The sequence below is a fragment of the Solanum tuberosum genome, unplaced genomic scaffold (genome assembly GCF_000226075.1).
Source record: "Solanum tuberosum cultivar DM 1-3 516 R44 unplaced genomic scaffold, SolTub_3.0 scf00420, whole genome shotgun sequence".
Lineage (NCBI taxonomy): Eukaryota > Viridiplantae > Streptophyta > Magnoliopsida > Solanales > Solanaceae > Solanum > Solanum tuberosum.
The window spans coordinates 351708-371829 of record NW_006239340.1 but is presented as its reverse complement, the minus strand read 5'-3'; the positions used below and the strand labels follow the sequence as shown (position 1 = coordinate 371829).

Below are 20122 nucleotides of genomic sequence, written 5' to 3'. Positions count from 1 at the left end.
TGGTCGTGTACTAGCATTTTCTGTTTTACGAGTTTGGTTCAGATCAAAATAATTAATTACTATAATATTTCCTAACATAATTTAATTTTATTAATTTTATTTTTTGGGCATGTTGGGTTGGGGAGATAATGATGAGTTGCCTCATTAACTGCTGTTTCCCTCGATCCCTCTTTCGTACAGCACCAATATAACCGCTGTTTACCTCTATCCCCTCATTCTTACAGCATCAGTTAAACCGTTCTCTTCTTTTATTAACTGTGTACATACATGAGGTAAACTAGTTCATTCTAATCCACCTTTTCAAAATATGGACAACCAAAACACTTACTGCACTACTACTACTACAAGTTTTCTTCAACCCCTTGTTCCACAAAGTCAAGTAATTGGTGATTATCATCTTCTGGATCAAAGCCATCATCATGAAGACGAAGAGGCGGAAATGTCGAGAAGATTCACCATGGTTGACACAGATATCAGGTACAAACCTCGTCAAAATCCCAGGAAGAAAAGAAGCAAGTTGTTAAGAATTAGTGATAATAATTCCCTTAGAATCAGTACAAGTACTGCTAGTACTTCCGGTCTCATTACTACTAAGCCTAAATGTACCAAGAAACCACCAGACCCTTATGCACCAAAAATTACTAGGCCTTGTACTGAATGTGGCAAGAAATTTTGGTCATGGAAAGCGCTCTTTGGTCACATGCGTTGTCATCCTGAACGCCAATGGCGCGGTATTAACCCTCCTCCCAATTTAGAACGACAAGTCCGTTCTTCATTTCCCCAACAATCCCACATTTCTGTTTCAACATCAGACGAGGATCATGAAATAGCGGAGTGCTTATTGCTCTTGGCTAATGGACTCAATGATGACGTTCATCAATTGGTTATGGATGAAGGAGTTGAAGAAAAAGGTGTAAATGAACCAGGGATACCTTCTTATAACTGTTGTAAATTTGAGTGTTCAAGTTGCAAGAAAGTATTTGGTTCACACCAGGCATTAGGTGGACATAGGGCTACTCACAAGAATGTCAGGGGTTGTTTTGCAAATACAAAAACTATTGAGGACTGTAGCGAGCAATTAGGATTGTTAGAAGATGGCACCACTATGTGCTCCTTAGAACAAGGGAGAGGAAGTGACAATGAAGATATTACAAGCAATGATAACAAAAGATTGATGGTGTTGGGGCATAAGTGTAGTATATGTTTGAAAGTTTTCTCAAGTGGACAAGCTTTAGGAGGTCACAAAAGGTGTCATTGGGAAAAACTCGGATACGAAACAACAACAACAACAATAATAACAGACTCGGACTTAACACGAGCTGTCGTTGCCAATGTCAATCCAATGGAGCAAGAAAATAATATTGCTGATAATTTGGATCTTAATTTTCCTCCTGTTACAATCTCAAGATATGATCAACATAATTCTTCAGCTTCCCAAACATCTAATTCAGGATTGGAATTGGACTTGAGATTAGGGCTATAATGTATAGTAGGAATATGTAATAATGATATTAGTGTTTCATCTATTGCCTAGGAATATAGGCTAAAGTTTCAATGATATTTATGTTGTATCATCATATATAGGAGTTTGACTAATTAATTAGAAGGTTTTATGACTCCAAAAATAGGAGTTCAGCTTTTTAGTTGTGATTTGTGCTCCTTAATGTCACAGACAGTATATGTTTTATTAGTATTTATGTAGTAATAATATCGTGTGTGAAATAGAAACATTGTTTACATTTAATGAATTGTTGTAGTTCGTAGTTCATTCAAATGTTTGGTTTGTTTGATTTGTTTAGGCATTAGGTAACGATTTAGAAAAAAGGAATTTAGGAGATAAAATCCCAATTATTGCAAGCCAAAATTTAATTTGTCAGGGATACAAAATTGATGTTGTTGATTTGTTTAAGTACAACATTGGGGAATTGGAAAAAGGAATCATTAAATTTGCTCAATCAAATAATGGATACTAACTATGATTTGGATAAGGATGGATTGCCTTTTGAACGTCGGGGCCAACTCAGCATCAACCACTTCGTGCCATAGGAACCGACTGTGAATTGTGATCACATGCTAGGCGCAAATTTAAAGGTGCGAGTTGTAAGGAGTCTTGGTGTTGAGTCTGAACTGTACCAAACCTGCCACTTCCTAACCTCGACAGAAAAGGCTTGTCGACCAGCACTTGCTGACAACGGAACATGGTTCTGTTGAAGACCTAACACCCATTTAGCGCAAGTTTTATTACTTTTCTTCCATTCTGTCGCAGAAGGAAAATGATATCGAATGATTGATTCACCTTTGAGCTGACCCTCTTCTTCCCTTTCATGTTGGATTGAACCAGAAGTAAAACAAATGGAGTTCTCGGATGGGGAAAATCCCTCACTCCCCATTTTTCAATGATTAAGCCTTGCGGCGACCCTTCATTATGAACAAAAAAGTGGAATGAAATCCCCTCATCCATCCTAGTTAGTGTGTACCGAGATTATACAAAGATAGAACAAAATCAAAACAAGGGAGACAACTCCTTTCTAGATCTTTCTTTTCCAATTGAAAGTAGCAAGTTACTCTATTATTGGTACAAAGGACAGATAAAAGGTTGCTCATCCAGTCTAGATGATCCATGAACTTGTATTACAAGTGATGGGTAAATTTGCCTTAGAACATAGTGATATGAAATCTCTATCCTATCAGTTTCAATTTCAGGCATGATTATCTGAAAAATTATTATTATGTGTCGTGATTTGCTTTTTGAAAATCATTTTTGAAATGTTACCAGTATAAAACAACTAAGAAAGTATTTAAAAATTTCTTAATTTTTAAGAAATTAAAAAAAATAATTTAAAAGGCTCTAATAGATAAACCTTTTTAAAATTTAAAGAAAATGTCATATTTCAATTTTGAGAAAGTGTTAGCACTCAAAGTATCCGCTAACATACGATTATCCATTGGTTTAGCTAAAAATATTGACTAACTTTTGAGAAAAGTTACGTAAAAGTAAATAAGAGTTTTTGAATCATTTGAAAGAGGAAAAATTAACTTAAACAATTGAAAATAAGATAAACTTAGCCAAAATGATAGATTAAGTGAACAAGCATTTGAACAAAATCAAGTAAATCAACATAAAACAAATTTTGGTTCATGGAATTTCAAATTTTAGTAGAGACATAAATACTCGATAATTTGTAGTGATAAATATTTGATGGAAATTAAAATATTAACTTTTGACAAATTTAAATTAGTTCATACTTAAGAGATTATTTTGGACCTATCCTTAAATGTAAAACTGTTTTTAAAAATCATTTTCTCAAAAATTTCCCCATTATTCCACTCCACTAGAAGAAAAAAATATATAAATAGAAATAGACACGAAAATGACGTCTTATGTCTAGAACAGATTCAAAATAACTCTTTAGATATATCTTCTTTAATTTTGATATTTTAAATTTATCAAAAGTGAGTATTTACTATCTTCATCAAATATTCATTTAACAGAAACTATATATCTTTTTTTTTATAAATGAAAACTCATATTTAGAGGTGTAAATTTTGCTATTTCTCATTTGTCATTTCTGTTATTTTTTAAAATCTATTTATGATGTTTGATGTAATTTTTAATGTTATAATTTTTGGGATTTGACTCAACTTTCCAAATGTGTAGTTGGTTAACTCTACATTCATTCCACAATTTATATTTAACTAATATTTATTAAATATTTGATGGAAACCTAATATTTTCATATTTATAAATTTAAAGGATCAAAACTTTGTATGAATGTATTTAAGAGACTATTATATATATCTACCTCCTAAAATTAGTCCTAAATAAAATAATGAACCATTTTTGTCATTTTTTTCAATTCAATTAATGGAGTTGATGAACTTGTCCATTTTTCTACAAGCATATAAGATGGTCAACATCTAATTATACACTCCCTCTTATTGTCAATCATGATCTCAAGGTCTTATATTCTACATGCTTATTTCAATGTGTCCCCACTTTAATTTGAATGATAATTCTACCCTAATTAAATGACAAGTAAAATAAAATTTTGGATTTTATTTTGTATTTAATAGTCTTTTAATTAGGCATTCTTCTTGGAATTATTATACATGGGAATATAGTAAGTTAGCTGCCTTTCATGTTTGACTCTTTTAATGTGTGTGTTCAACTTAGAAATTGAGAAGAAGATGCACTTCATACTATTTTATTTATGTTTAGTTAAACAATATATACACTCTAGAGATAAAAAAATCCGGAATAGTGAATTAACCTAATAAGTTATCGATCCAACTGGTTGAACTAAAAATAGTCAGCAAGTATATAATTCATATATAATGTGTATAATCATATATAATCTATGTATAGCAATTAAAAAAATAAATAGTAAATTTATTAGACTATTTGTAGGAAGAACCCATTCATATGCTTGTTGATATCATAGGTTGAATTACTTTTTCTTTTTATGAAAATGAGCCTATGATTCTTAGAATCTCGAACCAGTTAGAAAAACTAGGTTAATTTTGAACAAGTAAAACCTAAAATTAGAATGAGAAAATGATGAAACTAAAAGGCAAATATATAAGATAAAACTTACTCACCTTATTTCGTATTTTTTTTGTTTTATAAAGGAGTGTTTTAATATAAGGAAAACTTAAAAAATCCCATATATTTGGGGGTAATTATATCTTATCTCCAATTAAAAAAGTCTTAAATTTTTCATTGCTCTTGGATATATTCCTTGGCAGGGGCGGACCCATCCTGTGTCAAAGGGTGTCGACCGACACTGCTTCATTGAAAAAATTTAGTATTATATATATAAAAAAATTTGAAAAAATAAAAACATCCCTATAAATAACATTAATGACACTGCGTGAATAATTGAGCTTCTTCGCTTGTTGGTTTGTAACGCGAATGGAATGGTCATTTGCCTCGGTAAGGCCGGATTTATCTTTTATTTTTTGAGACATTTTCAGAGAAAAGTTTAATATTATAACGATTTGAACATTCAACCTTCTATTTATAGTCAAATTAGGCTAAAATAAGCCAATTATTTATAGTCAAATTAGGCTAAAATAAACCAATTGCACTAGAATATTTAGTACTATCTCTAATGAAGCTATTATGAATACATTTAAAAATATGAAAACTCGCCGAGGAAAGTTTAGTAGTTTACTTGACTTACGTTTTTTTAGTATGTTTTAAATAGTTTTTATTAATATAATGTTATTATATCAACTATTTATTGTTTATTAATTTTTAAATATTTACACCGCTTACAAAAAATCATGTGTACGCCACTGTTCCTTGGTTGTGCGATACATTAGAAATGATACATTACTTAATCGGATGGATGCTCCAAGAGGGAAAAAGGATGTATCCGAGAGAAGAGGGATGTATCCGAGAGGGAATAGAGATATATTCGAGAGAGGAGGGATGTATCCGAAAGGGGATAGAGATATATCCGAAAGAGGTTTAATATAATCTTTTTTAAATGATAAAGAATTTTAGAGATTATGATATCTTATTTATGTAATTTTTCGTTAATAATTGAATTTGAAAGTCAATTTCTCCTTAGTAAACTATTAAAGAGGTGTGGTGCCCCGACCCGGCGGCTTGACCATATTTTAGCCATATATGTTTATGGGTACGAAAAAGTTGGTAAAATTCATTGATGACCATTTTAATTTCTCATAAATAGTTCTTTCATTAAATAATTAAATTAATTATGGCCCCTCCATTGTCTTTTCTATTCCATACTTCTCATATTATACTAGATTTATTGGTAATTTTTTGGTGTTAATTATATATATTTTTTTTCATATTTTTGTTTTTTTTTAATTAATTTCTTACTATTTTTTCAGAATTTTTCGAAAAAAATAAAAATTTTATTCACTTTTTTTACCCACCTTTTAAAAATATATAATTAAGAAAAATATTTTTACTAATTTACTTTTTGAGTTTTTAATACATTTTATTAATGTGTATCCATCAATACCAAGATTAATAATGGAGGAATTTATTTGAAACTTTACAATATTTATACATTTAAATAAAATTAGTTTTACAACTTGTTCGAATGATTGTTACCCGTTGTATTGTGTTGCATTATCAGTTTAAATACAATGTCTATTTTAATTGTTATTTAAATTATATTGTATCGTTTTATTTAAATTCATCGTTAGGTAACAACGAAAAGACCTATTTTATGTAACGACCGATTTGGTGTAATCGCGTCGTTACCTTTATATTTTCTTCTCCTTTTTATCTTTATTTATTATTTAATAATCATATTTCATCTTTTATTCTACTTTTTCATAGTAGTTCTACTTTGTATCCTGCTTTTCTTGTCGGTTTGTCATTCAAATTATGTATGTGACATTATATAACAACGGAGAATGATACAATCCATCCAAACATTGCATTTATTAAACAATACATTATGATACAATACAATACACTATGAAACAATACATAACAACTATCCAAACAAAGTTTTAAGATAACTTTTGAATTAATTCTTATCTTAATTTTGTATTGACAAGTAATTTGGTACATATATTTTTGCAAGGTACTAGACATGCAATATGGGACCAAGTAGCACTATATATGATTGAATCTGTCAAAAAAAATAATTCAAATTACTAAGTAACACATATAGAGATAAAGAATTTGTGAACCCTAGATGATTTATAAGAATTGAGAATTTTGAAGGAAATTAATTGATTGATAATAATTTAGTTATGCATCACTTCAGCTATTAATTAATTAAGGACATGGGCGGCTTAAACACGTAGACCAAAGCCAAAATTGAACAGAAGCCTTTGATTATTAAAAAAAAGAAGAAAATTTAGAAATACATAACAAACATAATAAGATATAATAAGGTTCTATAGGAATAATTTTGATAATTGCACTTTATAGTCATAGCTTCATTTGCTATGGAGGCTACAGCCCGTATATTCTTACCCATTTATATATTTCGTTTGCAAATATACAAATAGAGTGAATATATTTTTTTCCAAATAATTCTTATTCAATTTATAATCACTAATCAGCTACATCTTTTTTGACGCATAATATTGTCAAAACTTCAGCGAATAATTTTATATTTTTTCTGTTATACGGAAAGTTTATATTTTCTTAAAATAGTACTCAAGGATTTTTTTTTTCTCTAAAAAAATCTATTATAGCTAAAAAACAAAATTGAGGCCCTCAAATTTTGGGGCCTAAGGCACTCATTTTTTCCTAAATCATTAGAGCCGCCCCTAATCAAGGAGTACTAATATATAGTTATGTCTCACTTCAGCTATTAATTAAGGAGTACTATAATATTTTTATATAATTCTTTTTAAGCATAATAAAAATAACTCCAAGACTAAAAAATAATTTTTATTGATTGATTATGGTTGTGGACTGCTTCTTTGAGCGTGACAACAGAACAATTCCAAAGCTATTCAAACTTCAAAAAAAATTACAAATTTGATGAGTAGCACTCTTCTCTTTCAATTTGCTTGACTTGATTCAGAGGATTAGACTAAATAATATTTGATGTGAATTTAATTAAAGAATTTATAACTTTTTAAAATAAATCTATATATTTAAAAACATTATATTTAAAGAAAATATTTTCTGACTATTCAACTAATAATCAAGATAAATAAATTGAAATCGTGGAGTAATAATTTTGGACTTACAAAAAAAGACTAAAAAGCAGAATTTATAAGGTTTTTCTGTTGGGTTGGGCCACCTTCTTTTCCCATGGTCCATTTTAAAGGTGAATAACTTCTTACAAATTTTCTTTGTGAAGAAAAAGAAAAAGAAAATGATAATAGAAAATTCGAGAGACATTGAAAACTTCCTTATATTGTTTGGAATGTGAAAGCAAGAAAGAAAATATATTTTGAAAAATATTTTGTTGAACTTTGTTTTGGGATAGTTACACTTCTGGTCCTTTAATTATTAGTAAAATTAATTTGCAAGTTAAATTATTGATGTTCGTGACGTTGATGAAAAATTCTTTGATTTAAATAGGTTTTGTGATCTTTTAAAAAGATTAGTTCAGACAAAAAAAAACGTTTAAATTATCTTCTTGTATTTCGCTTAATGAAAATTGTTTTGCTTATATTAATTGTCATTGCATTCATTGAAAGAGCTTTTAATTTTTGACAATTAAATTATCAAGAATGACTCGCGTTGTCAAATGAGTAATGATTTTTTTAGCGATTGTTTGTTGTCTTATCTAGAAAAAAAAATGTATGTGATAATATTTTTATGATGCTATTATTAAGATCATATAGTTATGTTTTCAATAATAAAAATGTGTTTTAACATTCATATAAAGATATTAAAGAAAACATTGAAATCCTCCTCCTTTCTCTTTTTATCTCACTCTCAAAAGATAAAGTTTTAATTGACGCAATCCTCTCTGGAACACACTTTCTTTTGTTTGGAGGAGGGGCCTACATCAAACATATAACCTTTCTTTCTCGATTGATTCTTTGTCTTAATAAGTAAATTTCGATTTGTGTAGTTCTTTTTATTGTATTGGTCTTTTTACTCCTCATAAGTGAAATTGAAAAGAAGTTGAACCAAGACACGATTGTTTGCCAGCTAACAAATTTAGAATGATATGAAGATTTATCTCGTAGCCTAATATAATAAAGATCAAGATAAAATATCTCACGATCCATATATCTCTTTTAAAATCATCAACCCTACAAGCATTCAACCAAGGCGCTACTTCAATTCTCTTTAATAATTTTCTAAAGTTTCATTTTTTTCTTCCATATGCTCGGACAATCCAAATAACATATCAAGTAATAATATTGTGTTGTTTTTTTTGCTAGTGAAAATGTTTAGGACTAAAGTCATTTTTTAATTTTGTATCCACTTCTGATTATAAATTTTGAACATAGAGTTATTTATCACGACTTTCAAATGTTACTGGGAGAAGTTAGAGGAACAACTTTTCAACTAGATAAATGACAATTACCTTCTCTAAGGGTCATATATGACAATGGTAATTTCAAAGTAGTTAATCATATCTTCGATCCGTTTAATTTACTGTCATATTTATTCTTTGTATATCCTTTTAAAAAATATTAGTTCTTAAAAAATAATATTGGGAATAACAAATTAATACATAGAATAAAATATGATTCTTTTTATATACTAAAAATGACAAATAACAATAAAAATATAATTTTAGTAAGTGAACAAATTAAAGTACATGTAAAAATATTTTGGATCAATTATATTTTTATTAAGTATGATTATATATATATAATAGAAGTGTTTAGGGCAATTGTATAGGGTGGAGATTCCACATTTACACACCTCTAAAATAGGAGAGAAGAGAATCCTATTCCTACAATTGGGACCAACCTTTCCACTAGGAATAAAGTGTTTATATATATAACATGCATCTAGTCCTTTTCTCTTAATTAATTAATGCAAATCCAGCTAGGATTTTTTTGTTTTCTTGTCTCTTTATGTTTCTCATTTCTCAAATTAATAAAAAAACCTATCACTAGCTCGACAAAAAAGTCTTTTAGATTCCTCCAAAAACAGAAAGCAAATAAAAATGAGAAGTATCTCTTGGAATTTGGAAAAGGAAATCACAACAATGTTATTCAATGAACTTATTGATCTTATTATTACAAAGTACTTTGACTTATACAATTCAAGAAGTCAAAATTCAAAAGCACATAAACATGTACGACTATGGTACGTAAATAAATATATATTACATGCATCCAATATATAAATATTTCAAGAACTTCACGAAATATACAACTACGTGAAGTCAATGGCACAAAACACAAAACAAAATAAGATAAATGTCCCTTTGTGGCTTTAATTACTACTTCTTTAAAACTCTTCAATTTATTCTTATCCCATGGAGGTGTTCCTTCTTATTCCTCTGGTCCTGCATGGATTGAATAATCTATGGATTAGATGAAAGAAAAAGATGGTTTTCATTAATCAAATATTATAGTCAATGTGCTTAGTAGGATATATAGAAAAATAATGCAAAAATTGTGACAAATATATTACCTTGTTCGATAGTGTGAAACTAGTAGTGGCTAGGAGGAGGTGGAGAAGTGTAATAGTAAGGGGCTGGAGACTTGTGAACTGGGGGTGGGGGTGATTTGTATTTGTAAACGGGTGGTGGTGGTGACTTGTATTTGTAAACTGGTGGTGGTGGTGACTTGTACTTGTAAACTGGAGGAGGTGGTGGAGGAGATTTGTACTTGTAAACAGGTGGCGGTGGAGATTTGTACTTGTAGACTGGAGGTGGTGGAGACTTGTACTTGTAGACGGGTGGCGGTGGAGATTTGTACTTGTAGACTGGAGGTGGTGGAGACTTGTACTTGTAGACGGGTGGCGGTGGAGATTTGTACTTGTAGACTGGAGGTGGTGGAGACTTGTATTTGTAAACGGGTGGTGGTGGAGACTTGTACTTGTAGACGGGTGGTGGGGGAGACTTGTACTTATAAACGGGTGGTGGTGGAGATTTGTACTTGTAAACTGGAGTTGGTGGTGGTGGAGATTTGTACTTATAGACAGGCGGTGGTGGAGATTTGTACTTGTAAACTGGAGTTGGTGGTGGTGGAGACTTGTACTTGTAGACCGGTGGTGGTGGAGATTTATACTTATAAACCGGAGTTGGTGGTGGTGGAGACTTGTATTTATAGACAGGTGGTGGTGGAGATTTGTACTTGTAAACTGGAGTTGGTGGTGGTGGAGACTTGTACTTGTAGACCGGTGGTGGTGGAGATTTATACTTATAAACCGGAGTTGGTGGTGGTGGAGACTTGTATTTATAGACAGGTGGTGGTGGAGATTTGTACTTGTAAACTGGGGGTGGTGGTGGAGGAGACTTATACTTATATACGGGTGGTGGTGGAGATTTGTACTTATAAACTGGAGGTGGTGGTGGAGGAGACTTGTACTTATAGACAGGTGGTGGTGGAGATTTGTATTTGTAAACTGGAGGTGGTGGTGGAGGAGACTTGTACTTATAGACAGGTGGTGGTGGAGATTTGTATTTGTAAACTGGAGGTGGTGGTGGAGGAGACTTGTACTTATAGACAGGTGGTGGTGGAGATTTGTATTTGTAAACTGGAGGTGGTGGTGGAGGAGACTTGTACTTGTAGACAGGTGGTGGTGGAGATTTATACTTGTAAACGGGTGGTGGTGGGGATTTATAGACGGGAGGTGGTGGTGGTGGTGACTTGTACTTATAAACTGGTGGTGGCGGAGACTTATACTTATAAACTGGGGTTGGTGGGGGTGGAGATGTATAGTAGTAATTTGCTTTGCATTCTGAAGGGAAGCTAAGTGACACTAAAGCCACTAAAAGAGTGGTAAGAAGATAGGCTATTTTAGCCATGTTTGCTGTGCCAATGTACCCTCCCCAAACGCTGCTTTTATAGCCTTCAACTCATCACTTATAATCACAAATATATTAATTAATTAATTATAATTTTGATTATTTATTAAAATTATTAGTAGATTGAGCTGTCACTCTATTATTAACTAAAATAAAATAAATGAAACTGGACCTGGCCTTCGGAGCATATTCTATTAGCTGTTGAGGCAAAAAATTAAAAACTTATTAATTTTTGTCTTCACAATTAAACACTTATTAATTTGTGTCTTCACAAGTGTTCTTATATAACTTTGATAATTTGTGTGCATGCTTATATTTTCTCATTTTATTTATTTATTTCAAATAATGAAAAATGACTTCAATTTCTTGTTATCCAATCAACTTCATTTGCATTATTCAAACCCATTTTTACGTGCATGTTAATTTCGAATGTCATTTTCACGTAATAGTTATTTGGGATGGTGGGATTTAATGACGGAGTCAGTGTACAATATATGAATTCAGGGAAATCTAATAATTTTTTTTTTTTTTATCTATATTCATATTCAGTGAACAATAACAATAACAACACAATAATAACATATTCAGTAAAATTTACTCAGCGAAGTCTGGGAGGATAGAGTACATGTATGCATCTTATCACTGACTCATGAAGATAAAGAGGTTATTTCCAATATATTTTTACTTAATGTATATATTAAAAAATTATTAAATATTTATAAATACTTAATTATAAATTCATATATCAACTTGAAATTATAGTAGAAATTCAGAAATAATAATTGTAGGCAAAGATAATAATGGGACCATTCCAATATATGATAGGACTCTAGCCGTGGTTTGAGGACTTTTTCCTTGGTTTCGTTAATCTTAGTCCACCAGAGAATAAATAAAATAATCAATATATTATTGTTCTAGAAGAAAAGTAGAAAGCATGTGCAACTTTAGTTATTACACATGTATACATTTTCTCACAAATAAAATAAGTAAAGAGGATCATATCATTAATATACTTATATTATAAAATAAATACTACAAGTATACATTGTGGGGATCTATCACACAAATAGAATAAAGGATTTTTCATATTTGATTAGTCAAAAAATATTTTCTAAAAAAAAAAAATTCTTAAAAATAAGGAAAATGATTTCCTTAATAGAAATAAGAAAAATCCTTTTTTACAAGTGATTGTATTTTTACCACATCCTTGGCCCATCCCCACAACCCCCACCCTCTAGCTACCCCATCTTCTATATTAATTATTTATCATAGATTATATACAAATATTTTAAAAATAATATTTTTTTATATACCTATCAAATAACATAATATAAATAAAAAACTACTTATTTAAAAAAAAATATTACTCATAAAAAATATTTTCATTCGTACCGAATACACTGTAAATGTGGGTTCCGTTGTGTTTTCTTTTCTTTCTCCTTATGTAATGAACTTTCTTATTTTGTGAAAAGAAAAAAGTTCATTTAATTCACTACAAAAAAAAGTGTGAATTACATGGGGACTTTCCTAGGGATTAGTATGAAAATCTGCAGAAAACTTATTTTCCTGCAAATTTTCATACTAATCCCCATGTAATTCACATTTTCCTTGTAGTGATTTAGGAAATTTTTATGTGCTCAGATTTCGATTCTTTTGAAGAGTCTCACATCAATTCTTTAAAAGATGGGTAATTGTTTTTTGTTTGACCTGCATAGTTTTTATTTCTAGAACTAATTTTGAGGGTTGAGTAAGCCCTAAAATAACTCATCTCGATTTTTATTTTAACATTGAAATCTCATATTAAATAATTGATCACCCACCAGATGATCAGTTATGTGAAGAGTTCTAAATTCACCCTTTAAGAAATGAACGGTCTCTTTAATACCGTTTAGACAATCTTTATATCTTAAGCCAAGTTTTAAAATTGAGTTAAGCTCGAGATTTATTTTCTTACTTTATGTGAAAATGCAAAATGAGTTAGATCTTATTTTCTTCGACGACATAAAATTTCAACATTATAAGTGGCAGACCTATTCCAACTTTCTTTTAATAAAATTATAACTATTTGATTATGTCCTTACAGTAAACCTTTGAAATTACGTTATACCTAATTAAGTTTGAAATTTAACATATGAATAATATTATATGGTCTTAACCATAGAAACGTAGTACAATTGATATACGGCATTAAATATTTTCAATCGAAGAGAATTTTCAGTCAAAATTATCCTACGTGGAGGTAGAAAAATACATTTAAAGCAATAACTAACTCTTTAAAGTCTCAATACTATTCGATTTAATTAGAATAGTCTTAACTATTGACGTTGATGTATTGTCTTGAAATTTTCAAAAGTAAAAAAGTGAAAGTTTTAATGTTTTTTTCTCTTTCCGTCCGTGTCTGATATTCACGTTAGATTTTAATAATTTTAAATTCGCACCGTATATAATTCCATTCGAAAAGGAAGCTACCCTATCAATATTTTTTTATAGGACTTGAATTTGAAATCTCTGATTAAAAAAAAAAACAATTTCATCTACGGTTAGTGATAAAGTGAGAGGGTAAGTGTGTGGCAAATGAGAATTTGTTCCTCATAATCTAAAATGAAACTGCACAAAACAATCATAATTATTATTGCATAAAATTAAATATAATTCCATATTTTTTTTTTATAATAAACATATGTTTTGAACCACAACTCTAAATTCACCGAACCAGTAAACTATATTATAACTCATTTCTTACCAACCATACACCTTTAAAGTTGGTGGATAAAAAGTACCATGGCGGCCTTTATATTGTACTTCTGTGGCATAGGTTGAAACATATAATACTTCCTCCGTTCAAATTTACTTGTCAAATATTTTCTAATTAATTTTATTTTTATTTGTTATTTTTGATAAATTAAAAAAAAAGATAATTTTTTTTTTTACTTTTAATTTATTAACATTGAGTTAATTAATGTCTTTGAAAAATGTAATAAGTAAATATGTTTGAGACTCTATCAACTAACATAGGTAAAATAATAAACTCAACATATCAAAAATTATTTTCTTAATAAATATATCAAATTAAAATTTGATAAGTAAATCTGAACGGAGGGAGTATATAGGTAGAAGACATTGGGATTTTCATCCACTACTAAAGACTAGCTAAATCCATCACCAAATGCAATGTGTGAATTCATGCAATAATATTAAATCATCTTAATTGAGAGTTAGAAATTATATGTTGTGCCCTAGGAAAATTCAGTTACGTGTATTATATATATTAACCACACATAAAAGTTTCTATTGGTACGTGGGATAAGAATGATAGTTTTGAGATAAAATTTGATATGAACTTTATTTATTATATTTGGTTTGAGGTATTGGTTAGTTAATTTCGGGACAAAATTTGGGTAACTTTATCTCATGTTTGTTTTGAGATTTTATCGAATTACGGAATTATTTCATCTCATCATTTATATTAAAATGGTGGAATTATATCTTATATAAAATGTGAGATAAAATAATCTCATGAGATCGTACGTGACACTATTCATTAACACATCTTTGTCCAATAACATGTTTGACCAAACTTTCAAAATTAACTTATCATGAAAAATGTTTTAAAAGAAATAATTTTGGTAAAAACAATTTTTATTTGATCAATAAATTAAGAAAACTCTTTCGAAAAACAATTATGGTTTGATCAAACTTTCCAATTATTTTGATGTTATTGATGATGTATTATTACATTTTATAACTAATTGTAAATTGTTCTTACGACTTAAATTAAATATAAATATAAAGTTAATATTATTAGGCTCATTATCGATAACCAATTATATATACATGTAAAGTTATTCAAATTCAATCATCACAATTATAGATTCAAATAAAATAAAAATAAAAAGACATATACAACAAAGCAAGGGAATCCCGCGCTATATAGTCAAGTGGCTGAGCTATGCAATTGCAATGTACCTTTTGGATATTTCTTTAAAGGAAGAAGTATGATTTTACAAGTGGTTAAATATCATTATCAAAGAATACGGTACAATAACTAATACTATTTTTTTTTCTTAATCAGAGTTTCGAGTTCAAGGCCTGATTATAGAAAAATCCTTATAAAAAGTGATTTCCTCGCCAAATAAATTCCTACGTAACACGAATTTGAATTAATCAGACTCTAATAGACAGATATATATGATATAAGATGGAAAAGCAAAGTCGTTAAATATGAGTCCGTAGCTTCTCTTTTGTTTTTTCGTTTTTTATAAAAATAAGAGTCCAAATCTCACCTACTTTATTTTTTTTTGCATGTTATGCACGTCAATTTCTACGCGTTTACCTCCCACTTGGAAAGCAATTCCAAGATCCCCTAACTTTATTTAAAACCACTCGTCTTTTTTTGTTAATTATTACTTATTTTATTTTTGTTTTTAAAAAGTTAATTAGTTGCCTTTGATCCTAAATTAGTATTTTCTGATTTAAAATTAGAAAACAATCATGTGGCATTTATTATTATATGATAGTATACAAATATAAAAACAAGAGTTGACATGGAAATTACTTAGTTTAATTATTCTATATTTAATCATACTAGCTCAACTAATCTGAATCGACATAGGTAAGCAGGGGTGGACACACCTTACGATAAGGGGTGTCATCTGACACTACTTCATCAATAAATTTTAATCAATATATCTATTTATTTATCATACAAATTAAATAATTTGTATATATATTATACGATAATAACACCTAACACAAATTTCCAGATGGTTCGCTGGTGAAGTGCTTCAATAGTGAATAGAGTGTAGGTAGCAGCCACCTAGAGTTCAAACCTAGTTGGCAGTGTTTTGTGTATTTTTTTAAAAAAAATTGTAAGTTATTATTAATTGCTAAAAAGAAGTACAGTAGCTTTTGTCTAAACGCATTTTTTTGAAAAATATCGTCTTTGAGAAAAAAATACATTATTTATTTGGCCGAACATTAATTGCTTCTCAAAAGTGTTCTCTAAATTTATTGGTCAAACACAAACGGCTTCTCGCCAAAATAATTTTTTTTAAAAAGCAATATTAAAAAAAATACTTCTTAAAATAAGTTTGATTTTAAAAATTTGGCCAAACAAATAAATTGAAACACGATACATCCTCTTACGTATGACAAGCTTAATACCTTTTTATAGTATGATTTTTTGGTGACTTAGAACTCAAAATCTCCGTCTTCTCTAATTATTATATTAATTAAATGGTGGCTAAATAAGTCCTACAATAGAGTAGTGCTATCCAGCGTAATTTTGTCGACATTATAATATTTCCCTAAACTTTTTGTGAAGTCATAATTGTCATTTTCTTGAATTAGAAATTAATAGATATTCTACTGTTATAATATCCTTTTCACCTATATAATATTCTGCAAAGTCACTTTCATAAACACTTGAGGAAAAATAACTTTTTTCTGTTACCATAATGGAAAATTATGTAGATAATAGTAACTTATTAAGTACTATATATTATTTACTTTATCATGCATTATTGAGATCAGATTCTTGCCCATAATGGTATTTGATCCACTCAACTTAATTTTTAGGTTGAATTCATTAATGGCTACCTAAATTGTTGATATTAATTTTCATTTAGATATCTTAATTAAGATTTGTTAATTTTAAACATCTTAGGTTAGGACTTATATGTCACAATTCGGATTCGATATATCATTTTGATACTTTTTACTGACATGACATAATGAGTCTGATACACTTGTTGACTTGTTGATTGTGTGTGAAAGACTGATTTAGCTAATTTTTATTTATTTCTTCTTCTTCGTTTCCATTTTTAGCCACTATTTCCTTCAACTCCATCCATGATGAATGAAGGTTGTTACAACAAAATGATAAAAAACGATAAAAAAAAAAAAACGTTTTAGAAATTTAGAAATAGAATAATTTCAAGATTATATTTTAAATATTGAAAAAAATTGTTAATTTTAATTTTAGATAAAATGTGGTTTGGTAGAATAGAGAGAAGGAGAGGGAAAGAGAGTGACTGCAGTTAAGGTCTAGGGTGTGCATTTGATTTTTAAAGTACTATTCAATTTGAATTTTTCGATTATTGATATTGAAAAAGTGTTGTAACCCAATTCAAATCAAAATAAATTTGATCTGATTTAATTTTCCTCTTTCTGATTTGACTCTTTTCAGTTGTGTCAATAATTAATAACATAATTAAAGTTATAACTTTTTTGCTCCTTTCAAATATATTTCAGTAGCCTAATGCATAAATTTAGACAAAGATTTACAACAAATAGGATATCCAGTCTGGTAGAGTGAGATACATTATCAAGTATCCAATTAAACTTTTGAAATTTTCTTAAAACTTAACCACTTTTTCAAAAATAATAATATATATATATATATATATATATATATATATATATATATATATATATATATATATATATATATATATATATATATATATATATATATATATATATATATATATATATATATATATATATATATATATATATATATATATATATATATATATATATATATATATATATATATATATATATATATATATATATATATATATATATATATATATATATATATATATATATATATATATATATATATATATATATATATATATATATATATATATATATATATATATATATATATATATATATATATATATATATATATATATATATATATATATATATATATATATATATATATATATATATATATATATATATATATATATATATATATATATATATATATATATATATATATATATATATATATATATATATATATATATATATATATATATATATATATATATATATATATATATATATATATATATATATATATATATATATATATATATATATATATATATATATATATATATATATATATATATATATATATAATAATATATATATATATATATATATATATATTAGGGGTAAGATAGGGAGGAAATTTCAATTTTATCAACTTCATCCTCCTTACTAATTTCTCCTTTATATTCATTGATGTGCTTGTAGCATTTTGATTTTCCATATGGAAATTCACAAGTATCTTAATTGAATATTTCTTTTGACAAATAAAAATTTCATCAAAAGACTTTAAGTCTATTATTTCAAAGACTTGCATTATTAGTCATACTATAAAATAGTAATTTGTAGTAAATTTTTGTTTCTAGTTTTTAGATATTTAAAATTATTTCGAAGATATTAAAATTAATTACTAAATTCACATAAAATTAATGCATTGACAATTCTACTCCAAATTCCATCATAGTGTTGTTATCTTTTTGGGGTGCCAAAGAGGACCAACTTTATTAATATCGTGGGCGTTCTCTAAACTAGTATTTGTTAATCCACTCAATTACAATTTGTTCGATTTTGATTTTAGATAGTAAAGATGAATTTTAAATTTTATAGTGTTAAATAAAAATAAGAGTAGGTAAAATATAAATTAAAATATTTTAAATTTTACAATTTTAAATGAAAAGTTAGAATTAAAGCTAACATTGTAAGAAAAAAAGTAACATTCTGGACTCTAGTTACTTACTCCCTAATCCGTATATGTTTCAATTAATAATGTAACACAATCGAAATTTTGAGAGTCATTTGAAAAATATTTATTAAATATTTAATATATATTTTTAAATTTAAGATTTTTATGTCTGAATTTACTATTAAAAATTAAAAATATAAATCTTAAATTTTCAACGTGCTATCTAAATTGAACAAAGAAGTACCAATTTGACTATATATAAATACTAATCATATTTAATTTTAGCAATCATTTTTGCAAAGTTGTATGACAGCAAGCAGTTGTTTTATTTTTAAAAAATAAATAAATTAAAAGATATATATGACAGCATGCAGTTACCCTCTCCTTTTCACCATTAATTTTTTGCCACATTACTATTGACATTTTTGATAATATTATTTTCTTAATCTATTGGCCAATCTAGCATACGTTGACGTCTAGGGAGTAACTTTTTTATTTATTAATATAAATATAATATAAATAATACTCCCTCCGTTTTTTTTTGTTTCACACCTAGTGCTCTGTATCTATTTTGTAGTTCGATTATTTCGAATTTGTGCCGCACAGGACCTTATTCGGAAGAAACGCTTCCTACACCCAAGGATCCATCCGTATATTTTACTTGTCCTGTTTATTTAACATATTGTAACGATCTATTTCGTCGTTATAGAAAAGTCAACGGGGGAAAATTTGGGGCCGGAAAACTTTTTCGTAGTATTTAGATTTTCCCAACCTTGTCCAGATTTGGACGAAATCGGAGTCATTGAGGTGTAGGGAAATCTGGTAACAATCGTGTGAATCATTTATGATTTTGATTACATGAGTAGTTAGATAACTCGTTAAGAAATTCGTACGACTTTACGAAATTGAATTCGGGAGAGTAGAACTCCCAGAATCGATCTTAGTGTAAAGGGTATTTACTGAGCGTCGTGGGTTAGAGGTGTGTTGTGAAATGAGAATTTTGGAATTCTTTAAATAGCTCACTGGTTTGAGAATGCCACTTTGGCGCTGGGTTTTACCGCTCTGGCGCCCGCTGTAGCGGGGTGGTGGCCATTGTGGCGGGCCCGACACAAATTAAAGTCGTTAATAAATCCCTAAACGACCTCATTATGCACTTTTTGACTTTTAGAGCTAAGGAACGACCCCCCAG

General features: G+C 28.5%; 2 protein-coding genes across 2 annotated transcripts; one reads left to right on the top strand and one right to left on the bottom strand.

The window, feature by feature from the left end:
* The first annotated feature begins 99 nt into the window (after window positions 1–99).
* LOC102584038 (zinc finger protein ZAT3-like) lies at window positions 100–1581 on the top strand. The gene has a single exon (XM_015303191.1). It carries the CDS (start codon window positions 308–310, stop codon window positions 1481–1483), a length of 1176 nt encoding a protein of 391 aa, XP_015158677.1. The 5' UTR covers window positions 100–307; the 3' UTR covers window positions 1484–1581.
* Window positions 1582–9604: 8023 nt separating this feature from the next.
* LOC102605153 (extensin-2) lies at window positions 9605–11417 on the bottom strand. Its single transcript, XM_006362755.2, has 2 exons — window positions 10058–11417; window positions 9605–9929 (listed from the first exon to the last, which is right to left on the bottom strand). Exon 1 carries the CDS (start codon window positions 11394–11396, stop codon window positions 10077–10079), a length of 1320 nt encoding a protein of 439 aa, XP_006362817.1. The 5' UTR covers window positions 11397–11417; the 3' UTR covers window positions 9605–9929; window positions 10058–10076.
* Window positions 11418–20122: the final 8705 nt, after the last annotated feature.

Excerpts from the sequence above, each read along its gene's own strand:
- LOC102584038 (XM_015303191.1), top strand. The coding sequence starts at position 308 with ATGGACAACCAAAACACTTACTGCACTACTACTACTACAAGTTTTCTT.
- LOC102605153 (XM_006362755.2), bottom strand. The coding sequence starts at position 11,396 with ATGGCTAAAATAGCCTATCTTCTTACCACTCTTTTAGTGGCTTTAGTG.